This window comes from Poromitra crassiceps, assembly GCF_964638095.1.
Source record: "Poromitra crassiceps genome assembly, chromosome: 14".
Classification (NCBI taxonomy): Eukaryota; Metazoa; Chordata; class Actinopteri; order Beryciformes; family Melamphaidae; genus Poromitra; species Poromitra crassiceps.
This window is the reverse complement of record NC_139633.1, coordinates 41,330,127-41,347,493: the sequence shown is the minus strand read 5'-3', so window position 1 is coordinate 41,347,493 and position 17,367 is coordinate 41,330,127. Positions and strand designations below refer to the sequence as shown.

Below are 17,367 nucleotides of genomic sequence, written 5' to 3'. Positions count from 1 at the left end.
CACCACGAGGTGCTTCATTTTACTGTCGGTCACTCAGCACCAGAAAAGGTAACTCCACGCTTGGAGACCTTTGATGGAACTTCGACGGCGCGAGGAGCATTCCCGGTGCCTATAGAACCTCTTGCTGGGTCGCTTGTTGCGCCATATCAATGCCAATCGAGTACCAAAGTGGAGCGAAGCAGTGAAGACTTCAACTTCAGAAATATCGTTTGTCCGTTCCCAGATCAACCGTTCTATTATATAAAAATCTTGGTAGCCTTGGCTTCCGTATAAACCGGCAAGTCGCAGCGACCCACCTGGAGAAAAAAAACTGGCATTGTGCTGTCTTGCCTCCATGGCTTTGCTGTCAGCCAAGCTACTGAAGGATTTTTGGCCCAGTTGGGTTTGCGATATATTACTGTTGGTAAGTCCATTTCTTTTATTTAACGTTAGCCTTGTAACTTTACAAGTGTAAGTGTAAGTGTGACACACTTTACTGCCTTAATGCCCAAACTTACACTGTCACCATAGAAACTAAACATAGATGCCATTTTTCGGTGTACCAATGAAAATACAATAGAAAACAGTGGAAAGACATTCTATCCATTCAAATTCTGCAGTATAAAACTTAGAAATCATATCAGGAAAAGGTCTTTTGATACAAATGTGTCTTAAAGGTATACGATCTAAAACAGTGAAAGAGACACGGACATCCAAAAAACGGTCTTCAAGGCAGCTGCTGGGCCCAATAGAAACAGCATTGAGAGGCAGCACACTGTCTGTAGCTCCCGTTTGCAGATTGATTTACCCGTGACGTGTCGAGCTTCACGCTCTTCTTCAGACAAAATATACAGAGACAGACGCCATCTTAAATAGCCCTTCGCCTCGGTCACATGACTCCCATGGTCATCACATGACCTCAGTGAAAGTGAGTTTGACCCAGTGTTACAAGGTAATCAAAAATGCACTAATACATGTCAATATATACAGATATGTACAAATATAATAGTCAAATATAGAAAAAAGCCTTCACAGCACATTTAGAAAATGTCATCAGGCCAGAAGGCCGTCACCTAAAAATGGCCAGATATGAAAAAAAGAGGCACCTCTATATTTAAAAAAATAGGGGGGCGGAAATGTCACTAAGACATCAGAAGAGGAAACAACAAAATCCATTAAGGTTCCTCTGTGTAGTTTTGGTTGCTCACCTTTCTGGACTTTGTCACAGAGCAGGAAGATCTCGTCTCCTCCGAGCACCGAACCACAGGTCTTGTCCATGCGAGAGATCTTCAGGTTAGAGGCGTTGGGCGACTCTACAGGTGAGACACAGACAGGTGAGACACAGCGAGGTGAGACACAGACAGGTGAGACAGAGACAGGTGAGACACAGACAGGTGAGACAGAGACAGGTGAGACACAGACAGGTGAGACGGAGACAGGTGAGACACAGCGAGGTGAGACACAGACAGGTGAGACAGAGACAGGTGAGACAGAGACAGGTGAGACACAGCAAGGTGAGACACAGACAGGTGAGACACAGACAGGTGAGACACAGACAGGTGAGACGGAGACAGGTGAGACACAGACAGGTGAGACAGAGACAGGTGAGACAGACAGGTGAGACACAGACAGGTGAGACACAGACAGGTGAGACACAGACAGGTGAGACACAGAGGTGAGACACAGACAGGTGAGACACAGACAGGTGAGACACAGACAGGTGAGACACAGACAGGTGAGACACAGACAGTGGAGTGATTCGTTAATCCAACCAACTGCAGGAAACCAGCCCGAAACACAAGGGATTATGGGTAGAAGGCTACAAAATTAAGTAAGACCGATGCATTAACCAATTCTACACTGTCATGTTTACTTCGGGCCTTTTATTTTGAAACTGCACCGGACATAGCCTTACATTTTGTGGTTTGAGTGTCTGCCCTGAGACTGGGAGGTTGTGAGTTCGATCCCTGGCCGAGTCATACCAAAGACTATAAAAATGGGACCCATTTGCCTCCCTGCTTGGCACTCAGCATCAAAGGGTTGGAATTGGGGGGTTAGATCACCATATGATTCCCGAGCGCGGCACTGCTGCTGCTCACCGCTCCCCCAGGGGATGGGTCAAATGCACACTCAGGTGTGTGACAATCGTTGGGACTTTACCTTTACATATTCTCATTAGCTTGACATGCGCTAAACTAGCTAGCTGAGTATTACGTTCACATAATAGACATCCTGAACCTATGTTATGTTATGTGCCTCAGAAAACCCCTGGTTCCAACTTTTCTGCGGTCTACAGTTCCATTATATGCTGTACCAGATGTAGCATCACTGTTACTTTTGGTAGCTTCAAAAACATCTCCAAAAACATTGCAGCAGATTTACAAACTGGCATTATTTGACCACATATTGTGAATCTACAGTACATGGTTACTTTCTCGTCTGAAAAAATTAAAACAATAAAGTGACATATTAACACTCCAGCTCACTGCTGTAAAATCCTCTATCGCTGCCGGCTGGTGCGAAATGCAATCTGGGATACGTTGGACTGTGAAAGGATGCATCCATTGCATCCTGCAGATTTGGGAAAAGAAGGTTGCATTTCTCGACCACATTTGAAGGAGCTTTCGGAACGAGACAGCCTTGGCCGCCGCGGCAACGCATTCGGTCTTAAAATTCAGCCCCGGAAATGGGACACGGCTAGTGTCTGCAGAAATGGGACATGGCTAGTGTCTGCAGAAATGGGACACTGCAGAAATGGGACATGGCTAGTGTCTGCAGAAATGGGACATGGCTAGTGTCTGCAGAAATGGGACACGGCTAGTGTCTGCAGAAATGGGACACGGCTAGTGTCTGCAGAGATGGGACACGGCTAGTGTCTGCAGAAATGGGACATGGCTAGTGTCTGCAGAAATGGGACATGGCTAGTGTCTGCAGAAATGGGACATGGCTAGTGTCTGCAGAAATGGGACATGGCTAGTGTCTGCAGAAATGGGACACGGCTAGTGTCTGCAGAAATGGGACATGGCTAGTGTCTGCAGAAATGGGACACGGCTAGTGTCTGCAGAAATGGGACACTGCAGAAATGGGACATGGCTAGTGTCTGCAGAAATGGGACATGGCTAGTGTCTGCAGAAATGGGACATGGCTAGTGTCTGCAGAAATGGGACATGGCTAGTGTCTGCAGAAATGGGACATGGCTAGTGTCTGCAGAAATGCGGACTTACGGAAAGTGTGCATAAAGGGCTCAAAATGTCTGCAGGAAAGCCCTCGTGCACTTTGGAATTGGGATTGGGCCAGAATCTCAGAATTCTGACTTTATTCTCAGAGATTTAACTTCAATTCTTTGGGACTCACTGCTGTCGTAGATGGGGTTGGAGACGACGGGCTTGAGCGCTCGGGTGAAACCTCCATTGCTGTCCTGCAGGAAGGCTGTGAACTTTAACCTCACGATGTTCAGGTCCATCACCTTCCCCAGCTCCTTAGCTTCCTTCAGGATGGAGCTCTCTTCTGCGTCTGAGAGAGAGAGAGAGAGACGGAGAGAGGCAGAGAGAGGTATGAGAGAGGTCTAGTGGTATACCTGTGGTTCTAGTGGCACCTGTGGTTCTAGTGGTAAACCTATAGTTCTAGTGGTAAACCTGTGGTTCTAGTGGTACCTGTGGTTCTAGTGGTACCTGTGGTTCTAGTGGTATACCTATAGTTCTAGTGGTAAACCTGTGGTTCTAGTGGTACCTGTGGTTCTAGTGGTAAACCTGTAGTTCTAGTGGTATACCTGTGGTTCTAGTGGTAAACCTGTAGTTCTAGTGGTATACCTGTAGTTCTAGTGGTAAACCTGTAGTTCTAGTGGTATACCTGTGGTTCTAGTGGTACCTGTGGTTCTAGTGGTATACCTGTGGTTCTAGTGGCACCTGTGGTTCTAGTGGTACCTGTGGTTCTAGTGGTATACCTGTGGTTCTAGTGGTACCTGTGGTTCTAGTGGTATGCATGTGGTTCTAGTGGTATACCTGTGGTTCTAGTGGTACCTGTGGTTCTAGTGGTATAAATGTGGTTCTAGTGGTACATGTGGTACCTGTGGTTCTAGTGGTATAAATGTGGTTCTAGTGGTACATGTGGTTCTAGTGGCACCTGTGGTTCTAGTGGTATAAATGTGGTTCTAGTGGTACCTGTGGTTCTAGTGGTATACCTGTGGTTCTAGTGGCACCTGTGGTTCTAGTGGTACCTGTGGTTCTATTGGTATACCTGTGGTTCTAGTGGTACCTGTGGTTCTAGTGGTATAAATGTGGTTCTAGTGGTACCTGTGGTTCTAGTGGTACCTGTGGTTCTAGTGGTATAAATGTGGTTCTAGTGGTACCTGTGGTTCTAGTGGTATACCTGTGGTTCTAGTGGTACCTGTGGTTCTAGTGGTAAACCTGTAGTTCTAGTGGTAAACCTGTAGTTCTAGTGGTATACCTGTGGTTCTAGTGGTACCTGTGGTTCTAGTGGTATACCTGTGGTTCTAGCGGTACCTGTGGCTCTAGTGGTACCTGTGGTTCTAGTGGTATCCCACTGGTGCCACTAGAACCACAAGGAATCCCTGTGGTTCTAGTGGCACCTGTGGTTCTAGTGGTATACCTGTGGTTCTAGTGGTATACCTGTGGTTCTAGTGGTTCTAGTGGTACCTGTGGTTCTAGTGGTATAAATGTGGTTCTAGTGGCACCTGTGGTTCTAGTGGTATAAATGTGGTTCTAGTGGTACCTGTGGTTCTAGTGGCACCTGTGGTTCTAGTGGTATAAATGTGGTTCTAGTGGCACCTGTGGTTCTAGTGGTATAAATGTGGTTCTAGTGGCACCTGTGATTCTAGTGGCACCTGTGGTTCTAGTGGCACCTGTGGTTCTAGTGGTACCTGTGAAGTGGTAGTGCAGGCCTTTCTGCCGTCGCCTCTCGTCTCTCAGCCTCTTGCTCAGGACCTCCACCACGCCCTTCTTAGTCACATGGAGGATGCCCAGGTTACTGAAGCTGGAAGAAGAAGTCACATCACCAGTCAGCTATCCGTTTGCTATAGAGTGCCAAAGTCACGTCCTCTTCCGGGTTCGGCATACACACCATGGGATTTCATTCGCCATTCATTTTTCCATATACATTTAGTAAAAAAAACGTAAACATAAAAATGGTTTTACTTGGTCAAACCAAATGATTTAGCTATATTTAGATTTTTTTTTGGAGGGGGGGGGGGGTTCTAAAGCGAGGACTATCTATGCCTTACAAAGCATTTACAAAAGACATTGGAACACTGGCAATACCTGAAGTACCACTCCAGCAGCACCTCAAAATGATTTTCTCAACAGAAAAAGCTGAAACAACACAAATGACTTACTAATGTGTATTAATGTAGGAACAATGCTTTATAAATGACGAATTAGGTATTTACTAATAGGGCACTTAAATAATGCTTCATAGTGTGCAGGTATTATAAAGTGTTGTCAAGTTAAAAGATCTAATTTCAATTTAATACGCAGCCGCAAGTAGAGACTCAATGCCTTGCTTGACAACACTCGGTTGCAAAACATCCGATCTTCTCAAACTGCATTTTGGGAAGTTTTGTTTATGGAATGAATAGAAGTCAGTGTTATGACTGCACTTCCTGCTTGGAGTTTTTCCCAAAAGCAAATCACATGTTACCCAATAGAGAAACAAATTATTTTATTTAGTTTGTTCTGCTATTCCCTCAGTCAGTGGAGTCTCCCTGGATAAGTGCAGCTAAATGACTCATATCTAAATATGATACATTTTTCCAGCTGCGTTCTGATTGGATACTGACGAGGCGGTGAGGTCGTTGGGGCCGACGTCCAGCGTGCATGTGCCGTTCTCCGTGCACGCTCGTCCCACCAGGCTGTGGGCGTGCACGCGGGGCGGGTCCACGTGCGTCACCAGCTGCACCTCCACACGGGCGTGACCCACGTAGTTATTCACCTGGGAGAGAGACAGGGAGAGGGAGGCAACATGAACAAACGTCTCCTGGTTTTAGTCAATTGTATTGAATGTACTGTATATATTTAACAACTAGGAGGGCACTCAGCGACTCCAGCATGCTATGATTTGCACATTTTGTGAGTTGGATCGGAAGCCTAACCCTGACCCACCCGCATCCCCCTAGGGCAGTGGTTTTCAACCTTAGGGTCGCGACCCTAACCGTGCCTTCCATTGCACTCGGAATTTCGGAAAAAATGACCTCCGACAGGGAAAAGTGCAATGAAACTCGGGCAGCATCCACCGAGCCCGAGTTTGCCGAGATAAACACTCTGACATCACAATCAACATGGCGGCGCACAAAGAGACGTTACTTTTTCACCAATTTTTCACTTTATGTAGCGTTCGTTTTATGAAACAACTTTTAGTTGCCATTTTGATTCCCATACAGTTGATTTGTGCTTGATACTAGCATGCAGTAGCCTACTAGCCGTCCATGTTTGTAGGCGTACATGTTTTTCCACGCAGATGCACTGGAATGCATTTAGTGCGGACCACGGAAATACTGCGTCAGAACTTCCGACACCTGACTTTCAATGGAAGGCAGCATAAGTGGGGTCGCCTGCAATTCAAATAGGGCCAGGTGTTGTTGTTTTTGTTTACACACCACACACAATTTAATACTACCCAAGATGATTAGGGTCACTTGCGATATTTTTTTCTTTTTAGTTCCGAGTTTAAAGTGATCATCTCTAATATTTCAGTTTTGTTCTCTTGGGTGACACCTATGGTGATGAGTGGTCATTGCAAGTGAGATCCAAACAGTGTTGCATTGTGTGACATTACTAATGTCACACAATGTCACTATACTGCAAAGGCTTCCATCAATGGACCATATAGCCTCAATCAACATTATGAGCATTTTTTTTTAGACGAAAATCTTTGAGATTATAACTTTAAATCAGGATTCTGAGAATAAAGTCAGATTTTTAGATTAAAGTCAGAATTCTGCGGGGGAAATGTGACTATGAGTCACTGATGATATTATCGATGGTGTACTGGAACTTGAATGTCTCGGGTCCCTAGATTTTTGTGACATCAAAGTAGGGTCACAAGCCAAAACAGGTTGGGAACCCCTGCCCTAGGGCTTAGGGGGTTGTGGGTTCACTACGGGTTCGAGGCACTCCCCGTACCCACCCCTCGAACCCCGACTCTCTATGACAGAGATGCCAGAGATGTTTTGGATGGAGACGGGAAAACAGCCCTCTGTAGCGACTTGTAGGCTACATGTGATGATGATGACTCTGTTCTGCAGCCTACGAGTGACACAGAGGACTTTTAATGACACACACAGGAAAGTAACGAGGGGGGGAGGGGCTTGAAACTGCTGCAACTCTTCGTGCTCTCTAGCCATCTTTATTGTGACTCACCTTTACAGTTGGGTAGGTTCTCCGGTTCTTCTCACTGGAGGCTCCTGGGAGGCCGCCATGGGACGGACCCTCACACTCATAACGGAAACGAAACCCCCTCTGGATGGACACACACACACACACACACACACACACACACACACACACACACACACACACACACACACACACACACACACACACACACACACACACACACACACACACACACACAGTTTGTAAGAATTTGCATTTGATGTTATGAAGCTGTATTTGTACGTTGAAACTTTTTGGAAAGTGCTTTACACATAACTTATACTTGTTCTTACTCTTATTATTTGAATTATTATTATACTGTAACAGACCGTAACCCACAGTCTTAACCTTAAAATGACCATGCTACTAATATGGCTACTAGGCTACTACCAGTACTACAGAACTACTGCTGTTAACAGGGTGCAGTTTGTATTTAAAAAACAGTATAGATAGAGGAAAGGGGTATTTTTTAAATGCAATTTTGATTGTGATATTTTACACAAGGAGACATGAAAATGACAAATATAAGTGCTAACCCCTATCATCCACATAACAACACATCGTCTATAACCCATGCATTTTTTTAAGTTGTTTGCGCCATGCCCTATCATATTGGAGAAATACTGTATTTACTATGTATACTAAATATATATACTAAATATATATACTAAATACTATGTATTTAATTCACTGGCAGAATAATACATGCCAGAGAGAGGAGAGCGTGTCTCCACCTGCGCCTGCATTTCATGATCAGAGGAGGAGAAATGAGAAATCCCCCCCCCCCCTATTACTGCTGTTACTGCTACTCCTGCTGCTACTACTACTACTACTAATAATAACGAGAAGAAAACAAATATGAACTAAGAATAAGAATAATTAATTCATGAAGAACTTTTCAAAACGTAAGTTACAAAGGTATTAACAAATTGGCAAAACAAATAAACAAATAAGCAAAGAATCCATTATAATGACCCATAAAATAAACTAAACTAAACTAAACTAAGCTTTAATTGTATTTAATTTAAAAATGTCCTTATCAGGGTTCTTACATATTTTCATTTAAAAGCTTCCATACTTTTTCCAGACCTTGATTAGTTTTGAAGATGTTGTCTGGTGTTCAATATGATTCACGCAGATAGACCTCTTGGCCCTGCTAACATATCACTAGATATGTTAAGTTTTTGTTTTGTTTGTGTTTTTTTTGTTTTTTTTGTTTTCTCCATTTTGATAGGATAGTATGCATGAAGTATGTATGTATGAAGATCGGACTCAAACCCGGGTCGGCTGCGTGAAGGACTAAGCCTCAATTAATGGCACGCGCTCCACCAGGCGAGCCACTGGGACACCCAATGATTGGTTTAGTTGTATTTGTATATGTTTATTTGTATATGTAAACACACTAATTGTCCAGATTTCTCCAGACACATTTTTTCAAATTCCCAAACTATTCAAGACCTGGAATATTTTTCCAGGCAGCGTTCCTACGCATGCCTGGAAAAATATATAATAATATATATAATATATAATATAACAGCCATCCCTCTGGAGGACTTGTGTCATGTCTAAAGCTTGTCAGAGCAAGTGGCTCAGATAGAAACAGTGTGAATCCCCTGCACTCTCCAGTCTGTTTATGAGTTACTGTAACAGCAACTTCCTTATTCCAGGCAAGGACAATAAAAAGAAGGATAAGACACCACTCACATCACAGTTTTCAAATTTTGCATTGGGGCCAGACCTCGGGGCTAGTTCTAGTGAAGTGAATGTGGCAGGCAGGGTAAGGTAAAGGTAAAGTCCCACTGATTGTCACACAATGTGTGAAATTTGTTCTCCGCATTTGACCCATCCCCTGGGGGAGCGGTGAGCGGCAGCGTGCGCCGCGCTCGGGAATCATTTGGTGATCTAACCCCCCAATTCCAACCCTTTGATGCTGAGTGCCAAGCAGGGAGGCAAATGGGTCCCATTTTTATAGTCTTTGGTATGACTCGGCCGGGGATCGAACTCACGACCTCCCAGTCTCAGGGCGGACACTCAGACCACAAGGCCACTGAGCTGGTGCCTCTATAAACCATCATACCTGTGTACTTTCACCTTAGATTGAAAAAATGCTTCAACCAAATTAAAGAAAAGACATTATGTGATGTTGATTGACTTTTTTTAAATGTAAATGTGGCGTCGGTTTTCCTTATTATTGGTCTGCTCTCCAAACAGATCATGGCTCTGTCCAGCAGCTGCATATAGCTCAACTCAAGCCCCTGTCTGCCCAATTCCCTTCAATAGAACTGGCCCCAAAGCAAAATTAGAACGCTGTGAGATGAGTGATGTCTTATCCTTCTTTTTTAGGGTCCTTGATTCCAGGGTTTTCCCAGGCAGGCAGGCAGCAGTCATAGTGGGCCTGAGTCGCCGACTCCGCGGGGCGGGGAGGCCTGAAGGCTGGGTCTACCTGGAGAACGTTACGGGGAATTTCTGCCACTGTTCCCTTTCTACTCAGCTGCAATAAAGGTCATCTGATTACAGAGAGCCACTGCCCGGTACAAAGCACACAGTGTCTGTCTGTCTGTCTGTCTGTCTGTCTGTCTGTCTGCCTGCCTGCCTGCCTGTCTGTCTGTCTGTCTGTCTGTCTGCCTGCCTGCCTGTCTGTCTGTCTGTCTGTCTGTCTGTCTGTCTGCCTGCCTGCCTGCCTGTCTGTCTGTCTGTCTGTGTGTCTGCCTGCCTGTCTGTCTGTCTGTCTGTCTGACTAACTGACTGACTGGCACTATGTAAGTCAAACAGGTTTGCTATGAAGAGAAGGAAAAACCTGGCTTATGCAATGAGTGGATTAGATGTATAGACCGGATCAGACTGAGCATTTAGTGCAATAATCAAAGACTATTCTCATTACATCCCCTTCTCTCTTTAATGACTAAGCACTATATTTAGCATGATAAGGAAAAGCCCCACAGAATGCTTTCTGTTAGAGGTGAAACACTACATTGGTGGCTAGAGTTTCTTGTGGACAGGTGCGTAGGAGAAGCCCGAGAGAAGAGAGCCTTTCCACACAATGGGCTCTATCGTCGCAAAGGCGGTAATTTTGCGTTAGCGTCCGTTTTGCACCCGAATAGCGCTGTGATTGTGAGCGTGTTTAAGTGCATAGCCCCGCTGTGCTCTGCGTCATCTCAAGAGAGAGAGAGAGGAGAGAACCAGAGAGGGGAGAGAATTGGAGGATGAACAAGTTTGGATTCAATATAGATAAACCATTAGAAACTAATGAAAATTGGTGCTGATGGAACGATATTCCATTTGAAACACACTGAAGGGCTGCCGCGCAGTTACCCAGTGGATATCCCCATGGTGTTATGCAGGGGCGGACTGGGATCATAATTCAGGCCGGGCATTTGATACCAAGCAGGCCAGGCCGATACGGGCCGACGCGCGTGCCGGCGTCCGAAGGGCGGCGTCGAAAAATTTGGGCCGTTTGAAGCTCAATTTGGGCCGTTTGAAGCCAGATTTGGGCCGTTTGAAGCCCAATTTGGGTCGTTTAAAGCCAGATTTGGGCCGTTTGAAGCCCGATTTGGGCCGTTTGAAGCCCAATTTGGGCCAAGTCCAATTTTACAATGAGATGCACCCACTTTAACCCTGAATAAAGTAATAAAACCACTAGTAAACCAGTAGGCGGCGCCTGGCCTGCTGTGCAGTGAGTGGCCTGACTGCGGGCACACAAAAAAAATAAAAAAAATAATAATAATAATAATCTTGCAGGCCAGGCCAGGCCAGGCCACCGGGCATTTGCCCGACGTGCCCGATTATGCAGTCCGCCCCTGGTGTTATGTCCCAAAGCGTGCGCTTACTGTAATTAGATGTTTCTTTCATATACAGTAGGCTATAACATACACATTTAAAAATATTTGTTTCTTTAGGGTAGGGATGTGAGAATTTAACCCTAGCCTATTTCAATAGCCTATATCAGAATTGTCCACTTGGGTTAAGCTATATTGCATGCGTGCAATTGCAGGGAAAGAGGTTACTGCACAACTTTCTCAAAAGCAATCTACTGTTATACACCTAACACACCATAGACCTGTATGGTGGGGAATTATGTAGCCTAATAAAACCATGACAAATGAATTCTCATTTTTAAATCAAGGGGTGTGTTTTTTCTGCAATGTAGGCTATAGTTGAAATCAACATGGCATTCTGAAGAGGGGGGAAGTGTGTGCGCCCGCGAGGTTTTGGAGGGAGAGGGACATCCATGCCGTGCGTAATGTATCCAAGCCAGGATTTCCTGCACTGTGCGGAGAATACTGCTTACGCTCAGAGGCAGTGGGTTTTTAGCGCTAAGACCTGCTATTAGGTGGTCTTAAAATTGCATGCACGCAAGGACTTTGCGGCCAACATTTAGCACGGACATGCCTGGTTTGGCATGGGCGACGGCCAAACCTGTGTTTACACTCAGAACCTGGTGAAGGGATCTTGCAAAATGTGCAAAATGACACTTGCGGGAGGCAGACGATAACATAAGAGGTGCGCAAAGGCCAGTATTTAGCGCGGACACACCTGGGCCACGCCTACAATTGTGTCTGTGCTTAGATCCCAGCGCAAAACTAGATGGTGGAGGTAGACGATAGCATAAGACGCAGGGAAGATGGCATAAGAGGTGCGCAAAATGCTGCGCAAACGATATCGCCTGTACGACGATAGGGCCCAATGTCGGTTACTTGCAATAAACTTTTTTTTGTATCAAATAAAAGTTTATTGCAGATAGAGGTGGAAACACAAAATTTGCTGTGGAAACTGTCATGACGTGGCTCCACATCAAAGAAATTTTTATCTTTGATTTCACATATTTATCATGCCTTAAAAACACAAACAAAAATCACAAAAGAACAGTCATTTTAGAGATGCATGATCCACTTTTTTTCAGTTCCCATCTGATTCCGATACCTGAATTTGGATATCTTCCGATACCGATACTGAATCCGATACCAGAGCTATAGCAACTCTCCCAAGGAGCTGCAGCTTTCACCTTTACATAGTAGCTGGCTCCTACTGTGACATCATTTATTTAGTACGGTATTCGGTTTGGTCATCAATGATCTCATAGCATAACATTTCAACAAACCAACAATTAAACACCCCTGCCACTTAAACCCCCCCAAAACTAAGGACATGTTGTTGAGTTAGCTCACTGCTAAAGTTACTAGCTCGCTTTAACTGAATTCTTAATCTGACCTAAGTGGAAGTTGCTTGGTAGAAGAGTGTCAGCTCAGATAATAAAGTGTTGATGTAAATTAGTTAGTAGACTACAGAGTACAGACTGGACTGTAGCAGGATGTCATCATCAGGCTTACCTGTTTGGGCTCCTCAATGATTTGAATATAAGGACCATGAGCTGAAACAGAAATAATATGAAGTTAATGACATGGCCCATCTCTTAAAATAACAGTTGTATGTCAGCTGTAGTTCAGATTGTCACTAAATGATGGTAAATATAATGTCGGTCTTTTTAGAACTCTGAAGAACTGGTCCCAACTGACTTCAGTTGTTTTGGAGAAGGCTGCTATGAGCTACTGTACGGACAAACTTTAGCTGTGTTTACATTGGAAAGAGCTGGAGGAGATGATGACAGATGTGGGGGGGGGGGGGGGGGGGGTGAATTAACTCTTTTTCATGTGTTTCTATTCATTTCACTCTTAGTTTCAGTTGACGTCAAGATACATTCAACTGGGTAGAAAACAAAGTTCTTGATGGTTTTGAAGGCTTTCCATATTTCACCACACATGATTGACTTATTTTTTAGTTCCCAGGTGCTGTCCCCGTGAGTAAGGTCTGGAAATTGTAGTTTACGGTTCTCAGGTGTGAGCAGATACTGTCCATTTACAGAGGTGGTGGAAAGTCTAGGCCTCAGTTTCCAGTTAGAAGAGGTTCAAGAAAGTACTGTATTCAACTGTAGTTTCCCCAAGTACTTCCGGTACTGTTCCTTTGAGGAAGTTCTAGAACTTGTAGTTATACATTTCCAGGTAGCCTACTAGTGGGAGATGCTACAAAATCTAGATCTAGATTCCAGGTTTCAGAAAGTCTAGCTCTAGGGTTGCAGGTACTGTTTGCTGTACATTTAAGAAGGTTCTTCAAAGTCTAGCTCTAGGGCTGTCTACTGTCCCTCATGGGTGAAGTTTGCGTTGGTTCAGGGGTTAAAAAAAATGCATGGAATTTAAATATGATCTATATAAAAAAAAAATGCCTTGCTCAAGTGTCTCTGTCCCGAATTACAAGAAGTTACTGGTCCATAAAGGACATCCTAGAAAGTCTGAAGTCTTTAGGCAGGAACCAAACCGGAGGTCCGGATCTTCTGTTTCTTACTATGTGTTACTCCACAGTCATGTTGTTTTGAGGGTTGATATTTGCAAATAAGCCTTGGTGTTTTTTATTTATATGTTTTGATTTTGAAGGCGAGATAACGCAGTAGGACTTTGGAAATTCAGAGACTCGGGGGAATGTGATTAGAAACCTACTGGAATACTTTCACCAAATGAATGAATTGCCAAATATACCGTGACCTGATAAATCTTAGCTTAGCCTAAATTTAGCCTCTGACAGCTTTTAGCAGAGTGCCACAAACTGGAACTGACCTACAGCAGAACCGACTGAAAAAGCTACCACCTGCTGTATCAAAATGTGTTTTTGCATGGATGTAGAGCACAATACACAGCACTTTACTACTGTCACTGTTACCATGTGACTTCTTACCTGTCTCAGGTATGTAGGGCTCTGTCTTTATGTCCGTTGGAGGGATATAGTCGTACGTCAAATTCATGAACAACTGGGAAGAAGGAAAGGTATTTCAGATAGAATGCAACATCTGTCATTTTGTGAATGATTTGAACCATTGCACCTTAGAATACTATGAGTATATTTAAATAGGCTAGCCTAAGATGGCTGCTACCAGAGGGAACAAATCTAAGCTGTTATTTTTGGGGTATAGAATATAAAATCACCTAAAATTGCGCTACACTGCACTTCAATTTGAATACAATTAAAACAGAATCTAACAATAGAGGGTGTTAGGTGATGTAACCCCTTCTGGCAGGCCATGTTGGAGGATCAGCTATGTGAACAGTTTTGCTAGTGAGCTAACCATAGCATATTCTCAGCTAACCATCACCAAGGATGTAATTTATGGCGGGGACACAGGGGACACGTCCCCCTCTCCCCACTGTTTCAGAAGGCAGTATTGGACCCCTGCACTTTTTTCAACTCCTCGGCCGACTTGACTGTTTTCAGAGGGTGTAGCTATAGTAAGATGGGAGCGTACCTATGTTCCCCGGGTCCTATGTTCCCCGGGTCCTATTTTCCCCGTTTTTCACTAACCCTAAACCTAACCTCCCCCAGACCCTAACCCAAAACCTAACCTCTCCCACCCCCCACGCCTAAACCTAACCTCCCCCAGACCCTAACCCAAAACCTAACCTCTCCCAGGGAACATAGCGGGGTTCTATGTTCCCCGGTCCCACAAAAACGGGGAACATAGGACCCGGGGAACATAGGACCCGGGGAACATAGGGATGACCCCAGTAAGATACTGATAGCATATGAGACTAGAAGACCTGTGGAATCCATTGGTACCAGCCAGGTCATGCTAACTTGTCGGGAAGGGGGCTAAATAAAGCGCCAAAGTTAGGCAAAATTTTGGCGAGGGAAAACTGGCATTAGGGCTGTGAATCTTCACTGGCCTCACGATTCGATTCGATTACGATTCAGAGGGCTACGATTCGATTCGAGTACGATTATCGATGCATCTCGATGCATCTTAAATCGATGCATCACTTTTTTCCGCAATACATGATTTATTTTTTCTCACTTTCTTTTTTCTCACTGTGTGGCTACTTTTAAAATAAAAGTGCATTTAGAATTGCATTGTATTATGATCCATAATTAAAATAAACAACTGCATGTAGGCTACATCCATTATATTTTATTTGATTATTAAAAATAATAATAATAATAATAATAATAATATTAATAATCGATTTTTGACATTTGTGAATCGATGCAGAATCGTGCACGTCCGCTTCGCGATGCATCTTATAATCAATTATTTTTGACACCCCTAACTGGCATGGCCATTTTTAAAGGGGCCCCTCGATCACTCACCTTAATATATGTGAGTGAGAATGGGTGCTATGGGTACCCACAAGTCTCCCCTTTACAGACATCCACACTTAATGGGAATCCCATGCAGTTTTTGGCCAAAATCATGCAATCTTTTTGCATACAGAATATGTTATTTTTTCCTATTCTATTTGAATATTTCTGCATACTGGGGCCCCTAAACAGTCTTGGAATTGCCTAAATTGGGTATGAATGAAAAGCTGAGACTCTTGTGGATTCAATGAGCCCAATTGTATTCATGTGTGATGATGTTACTCCCCATAGTCGCCATTTCATTGTAATGAGATCATTTTTTGTAACTTGACCTCACTGTATAAAATGACCTATTGTGACCTCTAAGATAATTACAGCCTCATGAAACTTTACAACCACAAACTAGAGACCTGGGGCATTCAGGGGATGGAGGGGCTGAATGGCTTTCCTATAATGATTCCCTAAATATTATAAATAAATACTATTAAATATAAATTGTAGAATGAATGGGCACAAAAAAGCATGGTCATCTTTTGGTCTGTCTCGGTTGAAGGTATCTAAAACTCCTTTTGAGGATTTGGGACTGTACTAATTGTGTTCCCCACCCCCATCTTTGAAATCAAAATTCTGTCCCTGACCATCACTGTCTTGTAGTTGTTAACACATCTGAGCACACTAGCTAATGTACTACAATGTAGTAGCTAGCTAGTAGCAGCTAGTGTTGATATGTCCACATTAGCGTCCAGTGGCGTGCCGTGCAGAGACATTTTGGGAGGCAGGTGCTCAAAAAATGGCACCCCTGTCATAATCATTTATAAACAAAATATAAATACAGTGTGGTGCTCCTGTGTGACCACACCTAAAGTGCCCACATCCTTCCAATTTACATGTAAAAAAAATAATACTATGGCAATAAAGACCACAGATTTGCATGAACGTATTGCTAAAGTACAAGCTCAACACACATACTACAGAAACATGACAGAATGTCGTGAAAAACAAGTGTCTTTGTATACAGTGAGTGTGTGTGTGTGTGTGTGTGTGTGTGTGTGTGTGTGTGTATACAGTGAGGTCAAGTTTTGAAAAACGCTCTCACTACAATGAAATGCTACTATGGGGACTAACGTCATCACACATGAATACAATTGGGCTAATTGAATCCACAAGTCTGAGCTTTCCATTCATGCCCAAATCATGTCATCCCTAGACTTTCTAGGGACCCCAGTATGCAGTAATATTCAAATAGAAGGCAAAAACAGATAACAGATTTACACGTTACTGCAAGCAAGAAAAATGTTTGACAGAAACTGCATGGGATTAGCATAAATTGGGCATGTCTGTAAAGGGGAGACTCGTGGGTACCCAGAGAACCCATTCTCATTCAGATATCTTGAGGTAAGAGGTCAAGGGACCCCTTTGAAAATGGCCAGGCTAGTTTTTCCCCTCGCCAAAATCGAGCCAAAATTAGGAGCGTTATTTAGCGCCCTTCCCAACAAGCTAGCATGACCTGGCTGATAATGGATGCATTATTAGGCATTCTAGTTTCATATGATATCAGGATCTTCACTCTACGAGTCTGCTGCAGCCTCTGAAACACAGTCATGATGGTCGGACGTGTCTTGCAAAAAGGCCACTTATCCTTCAGAGGGCAAAAGGGCCGGTGCTTGGGCACCACCTGGGCTCTATCTGTGAACGTGCCTGTTAGCGTCAGTGTGTTTGCTGGCTAGTTAGCTAGCTAACAGTTTGTGACTGACTCTTTTCAAGCTAACTCAGAGTGTTTTGGAGTAGAGACTAGGGCTAAAGACAGACAGTTGACTGTGTCACAGTAACTCAGAGTGTTTTGGAGTAGAAACTAGGGCTAAAGACAAACAGTTGACTGTAA

At 43.9% G+C, this 17,367-nt stretch overlaps 1 protein-coding gene across 4 annotated transcripts in view; it reads right to left on the bottom strand.

Moving 5' to 3' along the window:
• nfkb2 (nuclear factor of kappa light polypeptide gene enhancer in B-cells 2 (p49/p100)) overlaps positions 1-17,367 on the bottom strand; it is an 85,442-nt gene that overhangs the window by 43,107 nt on the left and 24,968 nt on the right. For all 4 annotated transcript variants that reach the window (XM_083651035.1, XM_083651036.1, XM_083651038.1 and 1 more), the window contains 7 exons: positions 14,091-14,163; positions 12,695-12,735; positions 7,353-7,451; positions 5,774-5,925; positions 4,859-4,971; positions 3,334-3,492; positions 1,188-1,292 (listed from right to left, as the gene is read on the bottom strand). In XM_083651035.1, coding sequence (XP_083507161.1) covers positions 1,188-1,292; positions 3,334-3,492; positions 4,859-4,971; positions 5,774-5,925; positions 7,353-7,451; positions 12,695-12,735; positions 14,091-14,163 — 742 coding nt within the window. The remainder of the gene's footprint in view (positions 1-1,187; positions 1,293-3,333; positions 3,493-4,858; positions 4,972-5,773; positions 5,926-7,352; positions 7,452-12,694; positions 12,736-14,090; positions 14,164-17,367) is intronic.